General features: G+C 29.4%; 1 protein-coding gene across 1 annotated transcript in view; it reads right to left on the reverse strand.

Moving 5' to 3' along the window:
• Positions 1-1,474, reverse strand: part of LOC111083468 — an 18,274-nt gene that overhangs the window by 1,539 nt on the left and 15,261 nt on the right. The window contains exon 3 of the mRNA XM_022380008.1: positions 739-784. Within this exon, the coding sequence (XP_022235716.1) occupies positions 739-784 (46 nt within the window). The remainder of the gene's footprint in view (positions 1-738; positions 785-1,474) is intronic.

Raw genomic sequence — 1,474 nt, forward strand, 5'->3', positions numbered from 1 at the left:
AAGATTATTTCCTACGTATTGTTAACACAGTTTACTAATCTGTAGTTGAAGATATTTTATCATGCAAGGTTATTTCCTACGTATTGTTAACACAGTTTACTAATCTGTAGTTGAAGATATTTTATCATGCAAGATTATTTCCTACGTATTGTTAACACAGTTTACTATGATTTCAATTACACCCAATCTCAGACATTCTAGAAGCTATTTTTCCGATATATATATATATATATATGCATGCGACTATAATTACAAATCAACTGTCTTAAAACTAAAACACAGTACTTTTCAGGTGATAATAATTCAACAACAAATTCTACAAATGAAACTATATATGTCTAACTACAGCACTAGAATTAACGAACAATCAACCCATTTACTGGTACAAAGTAGCGCGATAACTCTTATGTCAGTTAACCTAACGCTTCACAGAACGTCATTTTATAATCTACCTTTGTTATATATGTTTCTAGGACTAACGTGAACATAGCATCACATTACATCATCAAAAATCCGCAACTTCCTCCAGCTAGCAAATAAATTACATTAAAAATACAGCTTACGATATTTATTTTTTGTTACTAATGAAAAATGTTCCTAAGTTAATAATTCACAATGTTTAAACAGCCAAAATTAAAAATATCCAGTAACATATTTCTTCTGACGTTTTTAGAAAATTACACATCATGAACTAGAAACTACAATAACCCAGAAAACAATGTAACTTGAAAAACTTACCCAAATCTTCGATGTCAATTTTAGCACAAAGAGGATCAGTTGAGAGCTAAAGAGAAATATAGCATTATTAGAAATAATGTTGCAGAGCTAATCATGATAATGATCAGGAACCCTATATTCTAAGCTTAAATGTTTGGTTTATGACTCTCAACGTTATAACTACAACCATCATAGAAATATCTTTTGTTTTGAAAATTGAATGTTTTAGCGCTTCATAAAAATGCACAAATGATAGTTAAAAGGTTATTTTATTTTATAACGTTTTGTAAAATTTGATCAAACAAAAGTTATATCACCTTAGAACCGAATATAACACTGGATACATCAAGGTCACATTTCATATCTAAGCTTTGTTGGTTAATTTTATTTTGTACTACTGATAATTCCAGGTACTTATTTATCTTGTTTTATAGTATTTCATAATACTGTTGCGTCAGCGAGGTCACGTGACTAGTATCACGCCACCTCTTTCTAGAAATCTCGTGATCCTTCTAGATATAGTGTAGTCTTGTATATAAGACCGGCCACGAAGCGAACAAGGTTAGGTTAGGTATAAAACAATTATTATAATTGTTTTATAATAATATAAAACAAACAATAGTTTAAATGAAGAATGTCTCAGTAAAGAAACAGAACGTCGTTGTCTTTTCTTTAAGTAGTCCAGTTCTCAAACCTACTATTGTTTAAAATCATGAATAATATTCAGACGTTAAACTGGTACACAATTAAAAACATT

Source organism: Limulus polyphemus, unplaced genomic scaffold, assembly GCF_000517525.1.
Source record: "Limulus polyphemus unplaced genomic scaffold, Limulus_polyphemus-2.1.2 Scaffold9658, whole genome shotgun sequence".
Lineage (NCBI taxonomy): Eukaryota > Metazoa > Arthropoda > Merostomata > Xiphosura > Limulidae > Limulus > Limulus polyphemus.